Source organism: Sorex fumeus, unplaced genomic scaffold (genome assembly GCF_029834395.1).
Source record: "Sorex fumeus unplaced genomic scaffold, SorFum_2.1 ptg000018l, whole genome shotgun sequence".
In the NCBI taxonomy this organism is placed as follows: domain Eukaryota; kingdom Metazoa; phylum Chordata; class Mammalia; order Eulipotyphla; family Soricidae; genus Sorex; species Sorex fumeus.
Window position 1 is genome coordinate 22135691 of NW_026606075.1, and position 23631 is coordinate 22159321.

General features: G+C 41.0%; 1 protein-coding gene across 1 annotated transcript in view; it reads right to left on the bottom strand.

Annotated features, from left to right (window-relative positions):
* Positions 1-23631, bottom strand: part of CMYA5 (cardiomyopathy associated 5) — a 112772-nt gene that overhangs the window by 21297 nt on the left and 67844 nt on the right. The window contains exons 7-9 of the mRNA XM_056112513.1: positions 19050-19199; positions 14694-14840; positions 12530-12677 (exon numbers count right to left, since the gene is read on the bottom strand). Coding sequence (XP_055968488.1) covers positions 12530-12677; positions 14694-14840; positions 19050-19199 — 445 coding nt within the window. The remainder of the gene's footprint in view (positions 1-12529; positions 12678-14693; positions 14841-19049; positions 19200-23631) is intronic.

Consider the following 23631-nt stretch of genomic DNA (forward strand, 5'->3'; position numbering starts at 1 on the left):
AGAAAAGAAAAAAAGTGTTTTCTTGTGATTACTAGATGGTCATAATTTTTTAAGTTGGATTACTTATATCACACATTTTATTGAAATAAATTCCAGGGACCAGAGTGATTGGACAGTGGGTAAGGTGCTTGCCTTGCATGTACAGGTTAACCTAAGTTCAATCCCCAGCAACCCATATGGTCCCCTGAGCCTGTCAGGAGTGACCCCTGAGCACAGAGCCAGGAGTAAGCCCTGAGTACCAGTTAGTGTAGCCCCCAAACCCCCAGAATTAAAATAAATTCCAGAAAATAAAGATGTAGCTTTTAAAAATGAAATCACTGGATAGTAAAGAACTGTGGAAGAAAACAGAGAGAAGAAGGGGTGGGAAGAGAAGGAGAGAGAAAAGGAAATTTAAAGTATGATTCAAAAATTATTTCATTTTATTTTGGGTGACTCACAAACAATGCTCAGGGACCCTGCGGCCAATCAGACGAGCTGTTCAGTGCTAGGGCGAGCCAAGCACTGTGATACCAGCAATCACCAGGACCTCACTGGGTGCTGCTCCAGGACTCTAGGGCTGTACCAGCAAAGCTGGGAGAGGCAAGAAGGAGCAGAGGGAACATGTGATGTTGGGTACTGAGCATCTTAATTAACCCCTGTACTTTCTCCCCATCTCTGAAAGCTGTTTTTAAAAGAGATTGACAGACTCAACCAAATTGACGCAAAGAGTATCTATGGGGAAAACGTCCATAATGTTTTGGAGTGTTAGCATTTTTAACAACAACAAAAAAAGTGTCAATAAATTAATAATTAAAAATATTACAATCTAACTGGGGAAATGGGTAGCACTGTAGCATTATCCTCCCATTGTTTATCGATTTACTGGAGCAGGCCCAGTAACATCACCATTGTGAGACTTGTTACTGTGTTTGGCATATCGAATACATCACGAGTAGCTTGCAAGGATTTGCCATGAGGGCGAGATACTCTCAGTAGCTTGCCAGGTTCTCCAAGAGGAGCAGAGGAATCCAACTCAGGTTGGCCAGGTTGGCCGCATGCAAAGCAAACGCCCTACTTGCTGTGCTATTGCTCCAGCCCAGGAAAAATAGGTAAAAGGAATCAATAGTCCATTGAAAAGCAAATAGATAACTCTGCAACATGGAAAGATCTTCAATCTGATCATAAAAATACACAATTAACCTATAATAAGATTCCATTTTCTATATATCAGATTGTCAAAGATCAAAAATCTTATCACATTCTATACTGACAATGGTACAAAACATTCTTTATACTCTTGAATGCTTCTAGACAGAGAGTAAACATCTACATCAGTCCCTCTGGGAACAATCTGGTAATATCTACAAAATTAAAAATGTACATCCCTTTCACCAGTAATCCTACTGATAAGAAGTTATCTAAGAACAGATTTATTTACATATGTGAGATGATTTTTGCACAAGGCTTTTCCCCTGCAGGATTGACTGTGGTAGCAAGTGAATTAAAATTATGTAAATGCCTTCCAATTGGTCAAGTAAATTCAATTATATACTTAAAGTAGAACATAATAGGATTGTTCCGATGGGGTGAAAGGGAAGAGTACAGGGGTTAAGAAAGTTGTTTTGCATCCCAATGACTGCCACCCTTGAGTCTCTAGGATCACACATTGTCTTCCAACCTCAACCAGGGCTCAGGTCTAAACACAGAGCCAGGAACAGCCCTGAAAATCCAAATCTTTGTGTTGTGCGAAAGCCATTTTTTTTTTTGCTTTTTGGGTCACACCCGGCCATGCACAGGGGTTCCTCCTGGTTATGCACTCAGGAATTACCCCTCGTGGTGCTCAGGGAACCATACAGGATGCTGGGAATCGAACCTGGGTCGGCCGCGTGCAAGGCAAATGCCCTACCCTCTGTGCTATTGCTCCAGCCCCAAGCCAATTTTTTAAAAATTTTAAACAAATAAAATTGAGAGACTTCCATATGTACTGATATACAATGCCCACCAAGATAACACAGCCGTTAGGAAAAATGAAGCTATAAAACTCGCTTATAAATGGTTTAACACAGAGAGTATCATGCTGAGTGAAATGAGTCAGAAGAGGTACAGACACACAATGAATGCATTCATTTGTGGAATATTAAAAACACATAATATGAGACTAATATCAAGGACAGTAGAAACAAGGGCCAGGAGGATTGGTCCACGGTTGGAAGCCTGCATCAAGTGCTGTGGGAGAGGGAAGTTGGGATAGACAAGAGACCACTACACCAAAGACAGTTGGAAATGATCACTCTGGATAAGAACTCAAAGTAGGTAAAGGAACAAACACGATAACCCCCTCAGTATCTGTATTGTAAACTATAATGCCCCAAAAGGGTATGTGTGTGTGTGTGTGTGTGTGTGTGTGTGTGTGTGTGAGAGAGAGAGAGAGAGAGAGAGAGAGAGAGAGAGAGAGAGAAAGAGAGAGAAAAAGAGAGAAGAAAAGTGTCAGCCATAGAGGTAGCGGTGTAGGGGAGGGGGGAGAGTTGTGACAGGAGGGAAATGGGGGATGTTAGTTGTGGAAAATGCATTGGTGGTGGGAAATGTACACTGGTGTCGAAATGTCGGATGGGTGTCGGAATACTGTATGACTGAAAGTCAATTATAAATAGCTTTGAAACTGTCTCTCATGGTAATTCAATAATAAATAAAAATAAAGATAGCAATTTGAGAAACAAAACAAAATAAAATTTTGGTGAGTGGTGGAAGGGATAAGCAATACCCAGTACTTCTCAGGGGTTATCCTAACCCTGACTCTGTGCTCAGAATTGACCCCTGTTGGTGCTTAGAGGATCACACGTGGTACTAGAGATTCAAACCAGAGTCAGCCACAAGCAAGGCCAGTGTCTTAACCCCTCTACTATCTCTCTGGGACTCTGTGCCAGGCTGTTTTCACTTGGGGCGCCCCAGAGGGGGTGGGCAAGAGCCCTCCCCATCCCAAGGGATCCAGCCCTGGCAGCCGACCTCCACTACCCAATTGCCGCCATACTCCAGGCTGCTTTCCCAACACATCATAAGACACTTCCTACCCATTTTCCATAATTACCACACCATGTTTGATGGAGTTCAGACAGTAGGCAATAAATCATAGAGATAAATATATATATATATATATATATATATACATACATATATATGCCTCTTGGAGAGCCAGGCAAGCTACCAAGAGTATCTGGCCCACAAGGGCAGAGCCTGGCAAGCTTCCCATGGCATATTTGATATGCCAAAACCAGTAACTATAACAGATTTCATTCCCCCTGACCCTGAAAGATCCTCCAATCATTGGGAAAGACAAGTAAGGAGATGCTGCTAAAATCTCAGGGCTTGGATGAACAGAGATGTTACTGGTGCCCGCTCGAGTAAATCAACAAACAACGGGGTGACAGTGATACAGTGATACTATCTCTCCAGACCCAAAAAAATATTTTTAAAAAGAAAATCTAGATAGTAAATGTATGTATAATATACCACCATTCGTTGAAAATATATAGGTGCTTGTACATGCATAAGTTATCTAAAGGATAAGCATGAATCAGGTAACAATAATTGTATTTGTGGAGAAAAATATATGTATGTGAAATATAGGTAGGAGATCATTTTTACTGCATTTCTTTTTTAATCTTTTGGATTTGTACCATATGTTCATATTATCTATCTAAAATTAATTTTCCTTTAGAACTGTATTACAGGATCTGGTGTTCAGAGTTGACTTAATGTGTTTGCAGAATGTATACTAGCTTGATCTTTCTAAAATAGCTTCTCTAGGAATTCAGTAATTCAACCATTAGTTTAGAATAGAAGAAAGGGGTGTTTTAGCTTTAAAAAACCAAAGAAACTAGAGGAAAGTTAAGGTAACTGCAGGGTCTGGTAAGCATGAAGAGTAGCTGTCCTTTGCCATGTCTAAGAACGCCGGGTCTGACAGCCTGTATAAACAACATGGAAGGACTCGGTGCCACAACTTCTGGAAGCAGTCTACTGAGTGTGCTGTCACTGCGTGCCCAACAGATGGCTAAGTGTGAATTGGTTTTTTTTTAAACACAGCGGGATCTGCCTGGCATTGCTGTGGCAGCACCAATGAGCAGCCTATCAAGTCACTCTCCTTTTTAATGTGAACAAAGTACACAGCTAGTGTACAAGTTAGGAATATTTCTCACATCTGCCTGGCACATTGGACCTTCTGAATAGAAAACTTGAAATAGGGGTCTGTGAACATAATCTTGAACAAATATCCTAGTTGCTCTCCACTCTCAGTTAGGTTGGGGTACATGATCATATGATACTGTAGGGTGATGAGGGATGGGAGGGAGAAACGGTGAAAAAAAATAGAAAAAAATACTATCACTGTCCTCCCATTGTTCATCATTTGCTCGAGTGGGCCCAGTAACATTGTGAGACTTGTTACTGCGTTTGGCATATCGAATATGTCACGGGTAGCTTGCCAGGCTTTACCGTGCCGGCGAGATACTCTCGGTAACTTTTAGGGCTCTCCGAGAGGGGTGGAGGAATTAAACCCGGGTCGGCCATGTTGGCCACTTGCAAGGCAAACGCCCTACCCGCTGTGCTATCGCTCCAGCCCAGAAGAAAAATACATTAAAATATATACAACATTACATACAGGAAGACCCAGCTTCCCCTAGTCACTGAAAAACTATAAAGTCCTAGTTGTGGGAAGTCAATGATAAAAGCTGTAATGGGAAATAACACAATTTTTTTTTGGTTGACAATGAAAGACTTGGGGCCAGAGCAATAGTTCAGCATATAGGACTCTTGCCTTGTACATGGAAGTTAGATCCCTGGCATCACAGATGGTCCCCCAAGCACTTCCAAGAGTGATCCTGAAGTGCTGAGCCAGAATTAAGTCCTGAACAGTTCAGATAGAAAAGGGAACACCAAATGGAGGGTGTTTGGAGGATCCTCCCAGGAGGGAAGATGCAGGTTGAAAGTAGACTGGACTGAACATGTTCGCCACTCAATGCCTCTTTTGCTGATCACAACACCCAAAAGGAGAGAGAGAACAAAAGGGAATGCCCTGCCACAGTGGCAGGGGGGGATGGGGGGATGGGGGGGAGGGATATTATCCTGGTGGTGGAAAATGGGCACTGGTGGAGGGATGGGTATTTGATCATGGTATGACCGAAATCCAAGCACAAAAATTTGTAAATCTACAACTGTACCTCATGGTGTTTCACTAATAATAAACAAAATAAATAAAATAAAATAACAGGAAAAAAAAAAGAATTAAGTCCTGAAAACCACCGGGTGTGGCTCCAAAACTTTTTAAATAAAAATAATTTTGAAAATTTAAAAATAGGTGAAAGATTTTACTAAAATCTAGATTAAAAAATTCTTTACATATTGAATTATTTTAAACTTAAAAAATAGATGTTTTGGTCATGACTCTTTTTTTGACAAATGACAACTTCAGAGCTTGATGTTAACTACACATCACTAAGCATTCCTAATCACGTAGAAGTGGAACATGATTGCTAAATGCTGCCAACCCTAGGACTTAGGCTTCCCTGTAATTGGAATCTCTTCTAAAAGCAAAGTGAGCCAAACAACTCCAGCAGAAGCACCCTGGGCCTGGGTTTTCCCCAATCAAAATGATGCCATTTATCCTACGACAGGCATCCCGGGATCCTTGGTGGGTTTGCTGCTCCAGGCCCACCAGCTTGCTTCTAGCACAGAAAGGTCACATCGATTGACCCCCACAAAACTGCCTGCACAACAGTGATCTGACTTGATACTTTCCTATCCAGTTTCTGAAATGGTTGCATCAGGAATGTTTTTGCACCTTCTGTAAAACTGCTCTTAAGGGCAATCACTATTATCTTGTTCAATAGCCCTTATATAAAGATCTACATGAAAAATTCATCTTAGACGTGAATGTCAAGAAATATAATTGTCTCAGTGAAATGTTGTGCTTCCTTTTTTTAAAAAAAGGTTACGTAATCTCGTAATCTCCAGCTCGCTCTCCCCCTCTCTCCTGTTTTCACCTTAGCTGACAGGAAGTTCAGATTTAAATTTTATGTTCCATTGAGGAACTATTTTAACCTGTGCTTTCTGATACAATTTCTTCACGCATGCATTATCTGGCTCTTATTCTACAGGCCTGTTTTTAGAGGTTTCTTATGCTTCAGGTTTTTTTATGTTTAGAAATTGACAGAACATAAGTTAGAAGTGAAGGAACAACTTCAGTTTCCATTGACTGGGATTTTACTATGTAACCAGGTACTGCATGGTATCGCAAATGATCAAAGTTAAATCAGATTCATTTCATGAAAAAGAAAGATATGGTTTAGGAAAGAAGCCTGAATGCCTAAGGCAGGAAAAGAGAATCATCTTTCCAAACCCATTCTCCTCTCAAAGGCTCTCTGAGGAGGGATATTATAAGTTGTGTTGGGAAAATAATACCACAAAGAGACTGATTATTGAATTTTCATTACTCAATGACTCTGGGCCCAGTTATATTAATGACCCTTCCATTCATTCTATGATGCAAGCATGGGGCAGAAATGACTGCCTTTCTTTGCCCACGGGTTTTGGAGAAAGTCAAATCTCTTGACATTGACTTTTGGTCAGCCACCATTTGAACAACTAAACTCTTAATCAATAGCTCTTTTCCTTTTTTAAAAGAGAGAGAAACATTATAATTTTTTTCTTTTTTAGAAAAGAAAGAAATGCTGGGAGTCTTTATCAACAACTCAGGCACCAAGTTCATCAAGAAATGCTTCCTTGTTACCCAGAGTAGCAAATGTTCCCAGCTACAACACCCAGCCATAACAACTCTGACTGTACCTTCACCAGGTGTAGAACAGGCCCCGCCCTCCAGAGCCAATCCATACTTTAAGTTCTGGAAAAGGGGGGCTCAGGTAGGGTCTTTCCAACCCACAACCTTCTGCTATAACAGTGAGCAGGAAGTTCACTACTTCAGTGGCGTATTGAGTCTCACAGATTTGTCATTCAGTACACAGCTTCTCTCTCTACTGCCCACACAGATAATCCCTGTACTATATTTCTCTCAGTTTTCCCTCCTCCACCCACATTTCTGCTGACTTCTCTCCACACAGGAGACACAGAACAGCTGAGGAAACAGCAGAGCGGTGGAAAATTTTCTAACGTGTTCTAAGCCCACCCAACCTGAGGAGAGCATTCAAAGAAAAACAGGAAAGGGTGAGTAGGAGCTCCCTTAGCCCCCTCCCCACACAAGCCAGGGATTGTCACTCCCGCCCACCACCAATCCCAACCGGGGCTGACTGCTGGGACTGAGCCCAGTGCCCACACACAAAATATGCAAATATGTTTTCTGTTAGGATTATGGAATGGAGGCAATTGCTCGACTATTGCAGACACTGTGTCATAGAATTTGGGGGCCCAGTAGGCTCATTCCATTCAAACACCCACTACAAGAGTTCAGTGCCTTTGGTCTTAAATTGGAAATACTAAAGGCCATCCTACTGAGGGAATAAATGCATATCTAAAAATGGAACTGTTTCTGTCCAAATCAGACTTCCCATTCTAAAAATCAATCAATACTCTGTGTGTGTGTGTGTGTTTGTGTGTGTGTGTTGTGTGTTGGGGACCTTAAACATAAGTTAAGTTAAACATAAGTTTCTATTATACACCTTTTTGTCTTTTCTTTTCATTTCTTAGTTCTCTAGTTTTCCCTCTCTCCTTTGATAGATTGCAATCAATTAGAAGAGCTGGAGTTGACATAAGCATAAAAGAGATTGACTAATCACACCACTCATCTATCTATCTAGTGATTAAACAAACCTTTATGGAAGATGTGTACAAAGTCTCTCTCCTCATCCAAATTAAACTTTATCAAAATAAATCATCTTTGATCTTTCTCATTCCCCTTCAGTGACCTCTGGGGCAATTTTTGGTTTAGCATAGGATCACTGCATAGAATCTCTGTAAAGACTTTGCAAAAAAAATGGATAAGCAAGAGTAAAAGTGTCACCTTCCCTATGAGAAATTCCTGAAAAGGTTTCCAGGTCACAGCCCAGCCTATCTCCTAGTTAGTTGTCTAAGCACTGATTTACTCATTTGCTATTCTTTACTTTATTGACATAATTTCTCACCACACCCCTCACCCCCCATTTTGAGTAGAGATTATCCTTAAAACTGGTCTAGCTTTTTCTGTCGGTATCAGTCTTAAGTGCTCTATGCCAACTGATATTTACAAATTCAGGTAACACATCTTTATTGAGCTGCTACAAAACACTCTCCCAGTTACTGGAACTACAATTTTACATAATGATTTCTTCATGATGCCACTGAGTGAGTGAGGGATCAGACAACCTTTGATTTGCTATTTTTTCAAAAATGCAAAATGAGTAACTTAAATCATACTTTTGGATAGAAAAACAGAATGAAGAATGTAGGTCTCATAGAATAGAAGAGATTGTCTCCATTTACTGAATGTAGGAGACCAAGTTTTCTTGTTATTTGCTCATTAATTTCACTGTCTGACTTTTAAGACATTTAAGATTTTTAAGACATGTATTTAAGATACTGAGCAATGTGGATTAACAAGAAATAGTTCAAGTTTTATAGGGCTTTGAAAAACCAGACCTATAAGGAATGTTTTTAGATTTGTTGTAAGAACCAGAAGGTCAAAAAGCCTATACATGGCCATCCCCTCCCCAGTGAGCTCTTAAATTGGAAAAGCAAAAGTGACACAGATAATTTTTGTAGCCCTGGACCTCTGAGATTAAGATTTTCTTAGTCTATTGGTACCAACCCTGGGTTTAAGAGACAGAGGCTTTTTATTGATGAGTGAGTAATGGTTCTGAAGTGGTATGTCAGTAATAGAAAATGAATAGAATAGTGATTTTCTGCCAGCAAAATTTTGCTTGCTTAAAAAAATTATCTATCCAGATTTTCCCTTTAACTTTTCTTAATTTTCCTCTCCTCAATTTTATCATTGATCTATCACTGATTTACAACTGATTTACAGTTTTGTGGAATTTCAAGAGTTTAGCTTTAACCATCTATATGTGTGTAGGTGTCACCACCTCCACAATAAAATTTAAAAGATCTATTTTCTATGTGGAAACATAGTATGGGAACAATAACTTGTCCAAATCATTAGAACCTATGATTTTGTGTATAGAACTGAGATTACATGGGGGGTAATGGGAGACGGGGGAGGAAAGGCCAAGCTGGGGCCCTTGGGACAGTGTTAGAGGGAAGTAGGTTCTCTGGTGACAGGTGTGGATTTGGAATGATGGATGCATAAAAGGTATAATTAACAGTATGTAAATTTCCATACTATGAATGGTAAAAAAAATCCTAACTTTAAAAATATATATATTGTTAGACTCAGCAAGAACTTAGTTATCTCAGATGGAATCCTGGTGACCATGAGCTTCTACAAGCATGGCTCTGGCATGCGGGTACTAGGACATTTTTTCCGAACTGCAATGGGGCTGCCCCGGCTCCCAGGCAACCTCTGATTCCGGAAGCCATGCCCACAACTCGCCCCCCAGTGCCATCTTACAGCACACAGCAACAAAGAAGAAAACCGTCTGGAGGGCCCCACAGCTCCCAGAGAATGCTCCGGGCCCCAATAGAGCTGATATCACCAGGAGGTCCCAGATGTTGTAGGTGCTGCTGTCCCACCTTCTCCAGATGGAATCCCGGTGACCATGAGCTTCTACAAGCATGGCTCTGGCATGCGGGTACCAGGACATTTTTTCCGAACTGCATGGCCGCGTAAGCCATTTCCTTATATGCAAAGTGATCAATGGAAAGTAAATGACCCTGCCACAGAGGCAGGGTGGGACGGGGGGGGGGGGGGGGGGGAATGGGGGGTGGGAGGGATACTGGGACCCATGGTGGTGGAAAATGGGCACTGGTGAAGGGATGGGTGTTTGATCATTGTACAATTGAAACCCAAGCACAAAAATTTGTAAATCTACAACTGTAAAGAAATAAAAATAAATAAAAAATAAATAAATAAAAAGCAACTCATTCAAAAAAAAAAAGTGGAGGGATGGGTACTCGATCATTGTATAACTGAAACCCAAGCACAAAAATTTGTAAGTCTACAACTGTACCTCATGGTGTTTCTCTGAAAAATCTAAAAAAAAAAAGAACTTAGTTATCTCTATTTGTGGATTTGACATACCATTCCACCTCCTGGCACTGAGGGGGCATCTTTCAGCACCTAATTGGAAAACACACACTTTCCAACTATCAAACAGGTTTGCATGTGGGATTTCCCTTTGTTTCCAAATTTGCCACATTATATCCCTCCAATAACAAAGAATCTTTATTATATGACTACTATGAACTTCTGCTTACCCAGTCTTTCAGATGCTCTCCTTTAACAAAAAAAATCAAAATAAATTCACCAACCAAGTGACAAATAAAAAAACTACTGACAAGCTTTATGTTTGAATATACTCAGTTTCTGTTTTGAGAAAAGTGTACATTGATATCCATTTTACTGTAAAGTGGAATTGTTATTGGATTTGGGGTTTTGGGTTTTTATTTCTAGTTTGGGTAATTTTTTATTTTAGCTTTGATATGAGGCCTTGTTTGGAAGGCATTGGATTGTTTATTGTTGATATCAGAAAGGCTTTTAAAAAAACAATAATCTGAAAGGAAAAAACCTCCTTCAAGAGCATTTTGAATAGTACTGCAGTCTCTTTACATCTTTTTTAAAATATGACTTGGGAAACTAAAAATTCACAATAGTGCAGTTGTTAGATTGCTGAGGAATGCTGAAGCAATCTATATAATGACATGTTTTAGAATGAGTAGAAAGACTAAGACAGATCTGATTTCAAATTCTGACTCCAAACTCATTCCATTATTAAGCACTCTGGCCAAATTATTTAACTCCTTAGAGTCTCGTTATGCATAGTTCATTGCCTCACTTCCAGTGTGACTGAGAGGGTTAAATGAAATTTAGACTAATTCCTGTCATATTCATGAGAGTTGTCAATGGTCACCATTTATTTATCTTCCAGCCCTTCCTCTTCTCCTCAGTGGCCACACTTATGAGCTGCTTCCCAGTTCCCAAAGTAAGGTGACTCTGGGTATGAATATTTCCAGATTTCTGTTTATATATAGAATTCCAACAGTGCTGATAATTTTTCATGTGAATGCCAGCTGGGATCTTCTCCCAAACCAGAATGAGTCACTCCAGAGCTTTCCTTAACAGTCTAATCCTGCCTTAGAGAGAATTGGGTTGTTCTCATTGATGGCAGGAACTGGAGGGAGAGATTGCTCTGGGACGTGGGCAATGCTGATAACATGATCTCAGAGCATCAAAATGTTTTTATAACATGAAGAAAATGACTTTTGAATCTTGCTTGCCATTCACAATATAATCATATCTCCAAGTATCTGTTTTTTCCTCCATGAGGATTAAATAAGTTAGTGAATATAAAATATTTAGGACAGTGACCTGAACATAATAACTGCTCAGTAAAAATCATTTGCACTTTCTCTCTTTCCCTTTCTCTCTCCCTCTCTCTTGAGTTTATTTGCTTTTCACTGAATCCTACCTTTCAACAATTGGCACATTAAAAAAGATTCTATCTATATTTTCACTTCTGCTGAAATGCTTGCATTAATTCATCCTTTGATCATTATTTTGTGAAGGCTGTCTTCACATTCTTGAAAAAACAACTATAATTATTGCTCAGTGAGATGAAACCTCACATCATAACTAAATAGCTATTGATTGATCATGAAGATAATTAAGAGCTTAAGTAAATAATATGCTTTATTTAAAAGCTGTCTACTTTCATGCCATTATTTTTAAGTTTTATATCCTACCAAAATAGCTTATCTCAGTAAACTTGGTAAAAAGGAAATATAAAAAGACCTTTATGAAAATATGTATATTAACAACAATAAGTAAAATATTTGTCAGAGGTGAGAATTTTTCCTTAATGCCAGAGATTGAAGGTTAAGAAAACTCTACTTCAGTAAATAAATTAGCATCTATCAAATGTCCACTGAATGCACACTTTATTAGTAAATTTTAGCTTCATCATTCTGGTGGGAACTGCACATTTATTTTCTTGCTTCATGCTCTTTGAGAGGGAGATACGTCTTTGTGATATGTAATTAGCTACCCTATGTTACCGATGGAGACATTCAGATTTATACTCACATACCCTCTCACCATTAGTCTCCTGTTAGGTGCTACTTATTCTGATAGAACTACTAAGAAGTACATAAAATATGCATAAATCCTATCTAATGACTCCAATTAAATATACCTCCAAGAATGTTCTTAGTGAAATTCATGTACATTTTTCTTTCTAGGGAGTTATTATTCGGCATTGTAGCATATGTTTTATTACAAACTTGGAGCTCATTGATGAATAGTGATGGTGTTGTAAATCAAATCAACAGCTTAATTAAATTACTTCAGTAGGAGTTGAGGATGCTTTCCCCCCACTCGGTGAGCATAAACTCAGTGGTCAGCTCAGGGCTGGGTGGCAGAGCTCTGGGTGGTCTAACCCTGGCATGGGACTCTTACCTGAGGCCCTCCCCCTCTGGAGAGTTCTGTCTGCAGTACTCCAGCGTGTAGCTTTCGGTGGCCTCTGGGTTAGCAGGCCGCCAGCGGACTGTGGCTGTATTCCAACACACAGTACAGTCCTCGGCCCGGATCCCCGGGGTGGAAGGTGCTAGAGAGATGAAAGCCCAGTCAGCTGTAAAGCAAGCAAGGCAGCAGTTTCCCGGAACCTGGGAAGCATCGTTAGGCATGACTGTATTTTGCTTTTTGATTAAAAATACATTCTGAGGGAGACAGTATGACTTGGGTTTGATTTCCTGCACCAGAGAATCGAGCATCAATGGGGTGAAGCCCTGGAGGTCCCCCTGCACTGTCCCGGTGGCCCAGGGCCTGAGCAGCACCAAATCTTCAGGCCTTTGCACTGAGCCACCAGTGCAGCTAGCCAAGAATTGCTGATGGGCTCCGAGCCTCCTGAGCACCACCTAGGGGAGCCCCATCCCTCTCCCCTTGTTGCACCCACCAAGACATTCTGAACAGCTCTGCAACCTTGTCCTTTGGTATGATGCACCCAGCCCCTTAAACACTGCTTAGGAACCCCCCAAATGCATTTGGAGGGCCAGGAGAATGGCTCAAGTGCACGTACTTAACATACGCCAGGCCCTGAGTCAGACCCCAGCACCTCATGCCCCTCACCCTCTCTAAAAATGCAGCACCAGGGATGCCACATTTAATATGTATATTTAATATAATATATCTCTCCTGGGTTGAAAAAGGTTTAATATTTTATAGAGTAAAAAGCCCCCTCTGCCTTCCAAATAGCTCAGTGTCCATCCATCCCACAGACATGCTCGCCCTAAGCCCCAGTTTCCTTATATAGATGCAAGTAAATAAAATATTTTTGTCTGTTTTTTTCTCTATATAAGGTGGCCATGCTGTTATTAAAGGCCTAAAGGATGGGAATGAGCCATTTCTCCACCTTAACCCCTGGAGGTGGTTTGAAAGTTTACAAAGGCAATGCAAGCTCAGCTTATACCACAGCTGCAGCATGACCTTGTGGAAAGGTCGGACCAGGGCTCTGCATCCCCTGATGAACATATCTGTTGGAAGTCGGGGCTTCTGACATCCGCATGATGAAGACCGGAGTGACTCACCTTAGCAAACACAACCTCTGGCTTCCATGTACTGCTTCTCTTGTCTCCTAGGCTCCTCCCTCCTTTCCCCTCCCCTCCTCTCCTCCTTTCTCTCCTTTCCTCTCCTGCCCTTTTTTCCTTCTTCCCTCCCCTCTGCTCCCCTCCCTTTCTCTCCCCTCCCCTACTACCTTCTCCTCCCTTCCCCTACTCTGCCACCCTCCTCTCCTTCCTCTCCCCCCTCCCATCCTCCTCTTTCTTCCTTTTCCCTTTCCTCCCCCCCACCTCTATTCTTCTCCCCTCTCCCTACTCCTCCCTTCTGCTCTCCTCTACCTTCCCTTTCACTCCATTAACCCCCTCCCACTTCCCTCTCCTCCCCTCTCCTTTCCAAAATTTCCCCTTCCCTTTCCTATTACTGTTTTAATGATCAAGGCTCATATACTTGGTGTGGTGCTTGCACAGTTTGTTGTGGTACCAGGGAATCCAAGTGGCAGTGCCACCAAGATCATGCTCAGCAAGTGAAGTGTGTCCAATTCTCCTTGGCCTCCTGCCTGTGAGGCAGGTGCTCTACCACGGAGCCCTCCCCAGGTCCCCTTCTGTACTTAGTCTTAAAGTCCAAGAAATGCTGGCAAACATGTTATTGCATGCTCCATGCCCAGTGATGTTTCTGAGCATGTCTACTATTATGCTTCTTAAATGGAGAACCTCTTCAACACATTACTTTTGAAGAACCCTTGGGAAGAAGCCCTTCCTAACCCTGCCCCTGCCCGGAGCTCTCTTGACTGCCTTTCTGGAGTATTCTAATTATAGCTGTGCACAACTAGATAATGATCTGTAAAAGCTTGTTTCTCCCCACCTGACCCCCACCTCCACACTTGACTGCAAGCTTTTCAAGAACAGAAAATCAGTCTAATCTATCATTACATACCCAGCCTCATACAACATGCAGCATGCAATGGCAGTAGGTACTCCCTAAGTAGACTTCTTTGGCTGCCCTTAGCAGCCTGTGAAGAAACGAGTATTGCTCTCCGCTTTCCAACACCCCTTTAATGTTTCCTTACCGGTTCTGAAAAATGCCCTTTCACTGGGCAGGCTACACCCAGTAAAGTTCACAGCCATCACCCACACTTGATAGCAGCGGTCAGGCTCCAAATCTTCAAAAACGCAGTAGCTTTCTCTCACCGTCACTCGGTACTCTTCTACCAAGTCTAGCATAAAACACAATCATCAACTCTATATCTTCCAAAGTTAATTCAAAGTCACACTTACTGGGAGAGGGGGGAAGGTCTATGCTTTTTTTCAGTGGAAAACATAGGCTTTTGATTTCATGATGTGATAGCACTTCAGAGTACATAAGAAAGCAAGAGCTTTTGAAAATAATTATTTAATGTAGCATAGAATTACTCATAAATAGCACTGTAGCACTGTCCTCCCGTTGTTCATCGATTCGCTTGAGCGGGCCCAGTAACATCTCCATTGTGAGACTTGTTGTTACTGTGTTTGGCATATCGAAACGTCACGGGGAGCTTGCCAGGCTTTGCCTTGCAGGCAAGATACTCTCAGTAGCTTGCTGGGCTCTCCGACTTGTCAAAAAATAAAAGTATTTTAGTAAGATTATGGATTGGGACTGGGCCTCCTCCACCCAGATCTCCCATCTTCCAGTATGTAGGCGTTACACCCACCAACTGCCCCTGGCACCATGTAATCCCATCAACAGCCAAGACCCAGGGACTATAAAACCCAGCTCCTGGAAGAGAACAGTGCAGAGTCTCCTGCCTCTGAGCCTGGCTGTCCCAACCGGGCCATTGGAGGAGGGTGGGATGAGTTTCCCTCCCAGTCCTGAAGCTGCGCGACACCTTATTATCTAGTTCTTACTCTGGAGTACCTGGCAGGCTACCAAAAGCATCCTGCCCACACGGCAGAGTCTGGCAAACTCCCCATGGCGTATTCAATATACCAAAAGTCAGTAACAATGATGAGTCTTATTCTCCTGACCCTGAAAGAGCCTCAAATGTGGCACTTTCTAAAAATCTCAGGGCTAGAACAAAGGAGACGTTACTGTGCCTGCTCGAGGAAATCGATGAACAATAGGGTTAGAGTGATACAGTAAGTAAGATTATGAGCTTTGTGTACCACAATTAAAGTAACTTTTTTCAGGGGCTAGAGAGATAGTAAATGGATTAAGGCACATTTGCCTTGCATGTGGCTGATCAGAGTTAAATCCCTGGTACTGTGTATGGTCTGCCAAGTACCTCCAGAGTCATTCCTGAGAACAGATCCAGGAATAGTCCCTGAGAACCAAGAAATGCAGGTCCAAACTACTCTCATATTAAAAGTAATATTATTTATACACATGTGTGATGTGTATGTGTGTATATTTATATGCATACATATATGAGTAGAATACATAAAATTCTCAAGGAACGTCAACAATTCAGGACAGTGAGTAATAAATGAAGACCAACCCCATGTTTTCTAGAACATCTTTATAGACAGATTAAAACCATCTGTGGCATTCAATATGACTTTCCAAGTTTCATATTCTGGTTCTTTAGCATGAATTCCAGAATTTCAACTAGAGATTTTACAATTTATAGAAATAATTAAGTTTAAGTTTGGGAGGTGGTGTTTGAGGCCACACCCAGCAGGAGTTGGGGGCCACTTCCAACTCAGAAATCTAGGGTTTCTGCTGGCATCATGAGGTTCCCTGGATGAAAGAAACTACAGTGGGTCACAAGCATAGCAAATGCTTTGCCCTCTGGACTATCTCTCCAGCCCCTTAAGTTTCATAGATCATTAACTATTCAAAGAAATGACTTTGTTGAATATGTACATTTCCTTTTTCTGTTTGTTTGTTTTATCTTCAATATTTTCAAAGTAAATATTATTCAATACCATTCTCAGTACCTACTCTTTTGGGACAATCTGATTATTCTTACTCAAATTTTCTCTCCTTTAAAAAGAACAATTTAAAAAAATTAGGGGCGCAGGGAACAGGGCTCTTTCCTTGCACACACTGATCCAAACCCCAGCACCCGATATGGTCCCCAAAACACTGCCAGGAGTAATTCCTGAGCACCAAGCCAAAACTAAGAGCTGGGTACCACCAGATATGATCTAGAAACAAACTAACAAAAATTAAGCCTATGGTAATCCTTCCTTATTTTTCTTAAATTTCACATCCCTCCATTTAGAAACTAGATTTTTTTTAAAGAAAATTCAGAAATTCTTCATCTCAGCAGTTTTCTTCCACTTGCATCTCTCTTTCCCAATGACCTAACGCTTTCTGGACAGAAATTTGGTTTAAAGAATGCCATAAGGACTTCCACACACTCGAAAAAAAATGTCTCTGCTGGCATAAAAATTATGAACTGTTTTCAAGGGTCTCATTCTTTCAAGTTAAGTTCTGTTTTCCCATTATTCCTTTCAGCCATGCAAATGATAAAATAAAAGGTGTCTTTCCCAGAACACTGCAGAGCATCAGATTAGTGAAAGGATCAACAGAGTTGATTTAATAAATGACACGTAGAATAGGCAAGTGTTTGGGAGAGGTCAGGGAAGTCAAAGCACTTTTTAAAAGTATTCCTGCCAATACACTTGTTAAGAGGAAACTTGGAGAGCTATGGAGTTCCATGATATAGAACTAGGATACATAATCAGGGTACAGAGGAAGAAAAAGTCTAATGTACCAAAGAAGTCAAACCAGAAAATAAACAATAACAGGAGCTTTGGAGTCTGACAAGATCTATGTTGACTGACTCCTGTAATATTTAATCTGTGTGTCCCTGGACAAATAATTCAATCACATCAGCTTTCTTGTTTACCAAAAGGGATAATAGTACCTGCCTTGTTGTTTGTCACAGGGATACAGTAAGAAATCTCCAAATAAAAAAAAAATTCTTAGGGATAAACAGGCAACTTTATTCTACAGCTCATTTTTCTTGCTTTAATTTTTTTAATGTGTCACAGGAGATTGCAAAATATTTAAATATTGTTAATAGTGAAATATAATAAATTCTTTATAACAAATTGGTTCTCTGGCTTTTGAAATAGCATGTCAATCCTACCACATACTCATTTGGTTTCCAAAATCTGAGTGTGCATTCAACAAGCAATTTTGCATACCAGCACATCAGCTCTAACCACCAGAAGTACAATCCAAACTACCATATTTCTAGGTATATAAGAAATCCTAAGGGACTGGATAGATAGCTCAAGCCCATGCTTTGCATACTGAAGGGCCCACTTTACTCCCTGACACCACATGGTCGCCTAAGCACCAACGGGGAGTGAGTTCCAAGGAACCAGCTGAGAATACCCTCAGCACTGCTGGCTATGACCCCAAAACCAAAAAGAAAAAGAAAAGAAATCCTGGTGAATCTAGGTATTTACTATAAGTTTAGCTATAATTACTATAAGGTTCAACTTTAAGATATACGACAGGTTCAACTTACTGATCATTTTCACTTCTATCTAAGCTCATTCAAATGAGACACCAGAAGATTATTGCTTATCTGTGCCCATGACTGGAAATTGTGTATTCTGAATTAAACTTTGTGATTTCTATGTAGCTTTAATCAAAGGTAAATCTGAAAAACTGCCAACCATGACATCCAATACCTGAATTGCATTAAAAGTTTTTGTGGCAACAGTTTCCTACAAAGTGACATACTTTTTTTAATTGAATCATCATGAGATAGAGCATTACAAAATTGTTCATGATTGCCCTGCAGTCATACAATGTTCCAACACCCTTCCCCCTGCCAGTGTAATTTTCCAGCACCAGTGTACCCAGTTTCCCTCCCACCCCTTCAAGCCACCCCCATCCCAGTCTGCCTCTATGGCAGGCTCCTCTCTTCTCTTTCTCCTAAAGTGACAGACTTTAGACCTGTCTTCTAGAAACTTTTTTTCTCTCTGAAGCACTGGTTTTTTATCTCCCTTCTGAAAATGAGAATGCATTCATGGTTTCTGGCATTCTGAAAGCTCAAAGTCGAGTCTGAAACTGAGCTAAAATATTCATCTTGACCATGATGATGATATTAAAGTTATTTTGTTTTCCTTGCTCCAGACTTCCAAATTTGCATGCATGCTACCTCAGCATAAGGCAGTTGATTCACTGCTGTTTTTATAAGAGGCTTTACACATTTTGTGCAAGAAGCCATAGTAGGTATATGTTAAATTATTTGGGATAGAAAAACAGCTCAATTGGTGCATAGTTTACGTGCAGAAGGCCTGGATTCAGTCCCTAGCATCACACTATCCACCAGCACTAGCACCTCCAGAAGCAACCTCCAAGCACAGAGACAGGAGGTGCTCCTGAGTACTGTCTGATGTGATCCCAAACCAAAATAAATACATACTTCACATTGAAATGCGGAAATGTACATATGCATCTGTATTTGTGTTAGCGATCTTACCATTTAATTCTTGGTCATCTTGTGGCTCCTCCATGCAGTAAACTTGGAATGAGTCAATAATATCTTCCCTGTTCACACTCCAGTAAACAGCAATCGTTGTGCTAGTGGCAGAATTGGGCTCCTGAGGCTCTAACCTTGGAGGCTGTGGGACTGGAGAATAAGCAAGGTCTATTATTGCTAATGCTCCTTTAATTGATTATCTTGTTTTTCTTTTTTCTTTTGTTTTGGGTCACATTGACAATGCTCAGGTGTAGGATAACATTGGTTTGTCGTTTTTTCCTGGCCGCAGAGAACTTAGGTTTATTGGCTTACACCCATCTCAGTGCTCCCAAGGTAGCCCCATTTCTATGTGTTTATCTTTAACCTCTTCTCTGTGCTCTGCTTCCCCAACCAGTCAATCACCTTTATCCCCAAATCAGACTCTGTTGATTTGTATTTGTAAGTGAAATATTGCTTTTCTCCTTCTCTTATGTCCTTTTGCATAGTTTACTTCAGAGCAATGTCCTTTGTGTATAGACAAAGGAAGACAATGCTATGCTTTTCTAACTTGGGAGTTAATTTACTCCAAATAATATTCACTCCTGGGCATCTGTTTTCTCGATTTAAGCCTCAGTTGCCCTTAATTCCTAGCACCCCAAAAGCAGGGTCCCAATGAGGGACTAGATGGACCCACGGCAAGCTGTGAGCTACCCTGGCATCAAAATGGGCCAGGCCAAAGCGCCATGATACTTAACTATAAGAGCACAGTCATGGACAAATTCTGTCATGATCCGAAGAGTAACGACTGGATTAGGACCCTGCCAAGGTTAGGAAAGATTAATCTGACCTGAGCACTGTAGTCTGGAATCTATACATCTACAAGCTTAATGTGTCTCTTACCATGTCCATGCAAAAAGCTCAAAGTCAATGTCTAACATTAAGAAGTAAAATTGGGGCTGGAGCTTGATAGTACAACGGGTAGAGAGTTTGCCTTGCCCACAGTCGACCTGGGCTTGAGTCCCAGCATCCAATATGGTTCCCCGAGCACTGCCAGGAGTAATTCCTGAGCGCAAAGCCAGGAGTAATACCTGTGCAGTGCCGGGTGTGACCCCATAAAGCAAAAAAAAATGCAGAATTAAGAGGAATGGTTATTGAACTAAAGAAAGGAGAAATACATCCTAGGAAATATTTCCTCGAGCAGATCTCCTGGCTGCAGGAGATAGGAAGGAAGGGTTTTCATATGTTGATTGTGCTACAAGACCTACAGCGGCTGCTACTCCGAATGCTTGGAGGTTGGCAGGAGACTAAGGCAGCCAGACCAAGCACTGAGAGACTAGCATAGAGAACAGGAGGAGATGGAAATGAGGGGCAGTGTGAGACTGGAATGGGACACTTAGTGAGACTGGGGAGAATGGAATAAATGGCAACTGCTCACCAACCAGCCTGGCGGCTCGTTCCCTCATTCAGGTGTCCATTGGTGGTGGCTGCAGGCTGAGGTGGGGAAGCAGCTCACATGGCGAGCAAGAGAGAGACTACAACACTGCTGCCATTTACTTATTTTGTGACTACACACTCAGGGGTTACTCCTGGTGGTAATCCGGGGACCATATGGAACACCAGGGAGTGAAGCCGGATCAGTCACTTAAAAGTCACTTTGTTCACCAGCTTGTGAACAAAAATTCAAACAAAACATGGACTCTTCCAGTCACCAAGGATGTTCACTGGAGGCAGCTATTGATATATTTAAGTATGTATTCTTCCAAAATGTTTTCTATGGATTTGTGGACGTGCAATAGCACAGTGGGTAGGGCATTTGCTTGCACGTGGCAAGGTTGATCTGAGTTCAATTCCTCTGTCGTTCTTAGAGAGCCGGGCAAATTACCGAGAGTATCCCACCCACATGGCAGAGCCTGGCAAGCTCCCCATGGCGTATTCAATATGCCAAAAACAGTAACAACAAGTCTCACAATGGAGATGTTACTGGTGCCTGTTCAAGCAAAATCGATGAACAATGGGAGGGCAGTGCTACAGTGCACATATTATACATGAAAGAAATCACAAAAACGAATCTCCAAATGAGATCACTCAATAATGGTATTGTAGTTTTATGTCCAAAGCAATAAACTGATGCAATTTAGAAGATGTATTGAATCATTTGTTTTTCATTCAAAACAAAAACTTTAATAGGTATTTCTAGATCACTAATGCTATATCTTACAATATTAATTTAATCTATATGCACAATATGAATAAATTAAATCCTTTTAAATAAGAATTGCTATGTTGTCAAGGCTAAAAGGACTTGCATAAATAAGACATAAAAACACTTTCTGAAACTACTATCCCCTTTTTCTTCCCAATGGTTTTAAAATTAAAATATAGAAACTGCATAAATAAGAACTCTATAAAATTGCTCAATTACACTTTTTGATATTGAACATAATTCTAGTCTGAATTTTAAAGACAACACTCTTAAGTGTTTACTAAAAAATTTTAAAATTTATAATTATGCACATTGAACATTTATGATATATGGTATAAAACATTTATCATATATCCAACACCATGAACCAAGCGTCGATGCTACTCTCCTCCAAAACACTTGAGACACAAAGCTATTGAACATACTTTACAAATTAAAGAAACGGCTATCCCTATTGTTGAAAAGTTGTCATGCTTGAAATTTTATTTTTATGGATAATGTTTACAGTCAACAATTTCCTAAGATAAGCTTACTGGAATAATATGGGTGAAATTTTATGAGATTCCTTTATTGAACGCCAACACGCGAGGAGAAGAAAACAAAGGTTAGTTGAAGAAGGTAAAAAAGATGATGGGAAGAAATTAATGGGTCTAAAGAATGGAACAAAGAGAGACACAATGAAAAGATTCAAGAAGAGCAAAGAACGGAGGAAATACAAAGCAATGGAAAATTAGAAGCAGAATAACAGAGTAATCAAATACAAGGGCATTAAAGCAGAAAGATTGGCATATGACACAATGCCAAATCTCCACTTACTAGTCATGTTACTTTAGTCCCTTTAAAACATGAAAATAGGGGCTGGAGCAATAGTACAGTGGGCAGGGCACTTGATTTGCACACAGCAGACCTGGATTCAATCCCTGGTACCTCATATGGTCCACTGAACCCCACCAAGAGTAAGACCTGAACATGTTCAGGTGTGGCCCCCAAATAAACAACAATTTAAAATGTGAAAAATATTTATAGTGACAGCATTTTCTCCCAGATTGTTTTAAGAAGCAGATTTTGGATTTAGCAAAATATATAACATCGAGTGGGTAGGGTGTTTGCCTTGTATGCGGCCAACCTGGGTTCGATTCCCAGCATCCCATATGGTCCCCCAAGCACTGCCAGGAGTAATTCCTGAGCGCATGAGCCAGGAGTAACCCCTGTACATTGCCGGGTGTGACCCAAAAAGAAAAAAAATGCATAACACTGTGCCGGATAATCAACCAATGCTGAAATGGCCTTGGTAAGAGCCAAAAAAGGAAGGGGAAAGGCCAGTTGCTCATGAAAAGAGGAATACATCATTGATAGATCATAGAAAAAACTACAAAGGGAAGGGATGCACGGTCTGTCCAGAGTCAGTCTAACAAGGCACCTCCTGTCACTAATGGTGACTCAGAGACTCAGAGAAACTGATTCTATCTCTGAATTTTCTGTTTATCTTCCCAGCAGGAAATTAGTATCACTTGTCTAAAGGATCCTGCCTAGGTAAATGTGGTTCAGTAAGTGATCATGTGGACCAGGCTTAGGGAGTGCCAAGCAGAATGTATCAATTGTCTGCAATATCTTCCAAGCAGTGTTGGAGAACTTGAGGCAAGAACATGGAATGTGTCCCACCAACTATGAATTATGCACTGAGTTCTAACTGCCTCTTTGAAATGGAAACATACTTGGGGTCAGAGAAATAGCACAGCGAATAGGGCATTGGCCTTGCATGTAGCTGACCCAGATTCGATCCCCCCAGATTCTACATGGTTCCCCAGGCCCACCAGAAATAACTCCTGAGTGCAATGCCAGGAGTAACCGCTGAGAACTACCAGGAGAATCTCAAAAATAAAAGGTAAAGGCCCTCCCATTGTTCATCGATTTGCTCGAGCGGGCCCAGTAATGTCTCCATTGGAGGCTTTGTTGTTACTGTGTCTGGCATATCGAATACGTCACAGGGAGCTTGCCAGGCTCTACCATGCGGGCAAGATCCTCTCGGTAGCTTGCCGGGCTCTCCGAGAGGGGCGGAGGAATTGAACTCGGGTCGGCCATGTTGGCTGCGTGCAAGGCAAACGCCTACCACTGTGCTGTAAAATTGATAACATATATATACGTTAATATATATACTTCCCAATGAAATGACAAATTAAAAAAGTAATAATTGAAACCCTTTAAATGACCAGATTTTTAAAAGTGTCGGGAATTTAGCAAAGTTTTTAGACTTGAAATACATATATGTAGCACTGCACTGTAGCACTATTCTCCCGTTGTTCATCAATTTGCTCAAACAGCACCAGTAATGTCTCACAAAAAATTGTGAGACTTGTTACTATTTTTGGCATATTGTCATGGGTAGCTTGCCAGGCTTTG